The sequence below is a fragment of the Diaphorina citri genome, unplaced genomic scaffold (genome assembly GCF_000475195.1).
Source record: "Diaphorina citri unplaced genomic scaffold, Diaci psyllid genome assembly version 1.1 scaffold62259, whole genome shotgun sequence".
NCBI classification, from domain to species: Eukaryota; Metazoa; Arthropoda; class Insecta; order Hemiptera; family Psyllidae; genus Diaphorina; species Diaphorina citri.
The window spans coordinates 1-422 of NW_007439527.1; the positions used below are offsets into that span (position 1 = coordinate 1).

Below are 422 nucleotides of genomic sequence, written 5' to 3' on the forward strand. Positions count from 1 at the left end.
GAGAACTGAGGTTGATCCACCTGCTTTGCGTTCAACCCATGGTGTGATTTCAAGTGATAGCGCACCAAAGTCCTGGTTATAAATCTATCTGCACATATGAGACACTGGTATGGTTTTTGTTTGGTGTGGGAAAGGACATGTGTGTTGAGTGCTTGCTTCTGCGTGAATCCCTTGTCACATATATCACACTTGTAAGGTCTATCTCCAGTATGAATACGCATGTGTTCGTTCAGATAATCTTTCCTCTTGAAGCCCTTGTTGCACACTGTACATACTAGCGGCTTCTCCTTGCTATGTGTTAGCATGTGCAGCTTCAAATGCTGCTTGGAACTCAACTTCTTATGACACACCTCACACTCATGCTTCACACCCAGATGTACCTGCTTATGTCTCTTGTAGCTTCTCTTGTTCGGATAGACCTT

General features: G+C 44.1%; 1 protein-coding gene across 1 annotated transcript; it reads right to left on the reverse strand.

Annotated features, from left to right (window-relative positions):
- Window positions 1-6: 6 nt before the first annotated feature.
- LOC108254372 (early growth response protein 1-like) lies at window positions 7-410 on the reverse strand (the record flags this gene model as incomplete). Its single annotated transcript, XM_017449374.2, has 1 exon — window positions 7-410. A coding segment is annotated over exon 1 (299 nt), but the record flags the coding sequence as incomplete, so codon positions are not given.
- Window positions 411-422: the final 12 nt, after the last annotated feature.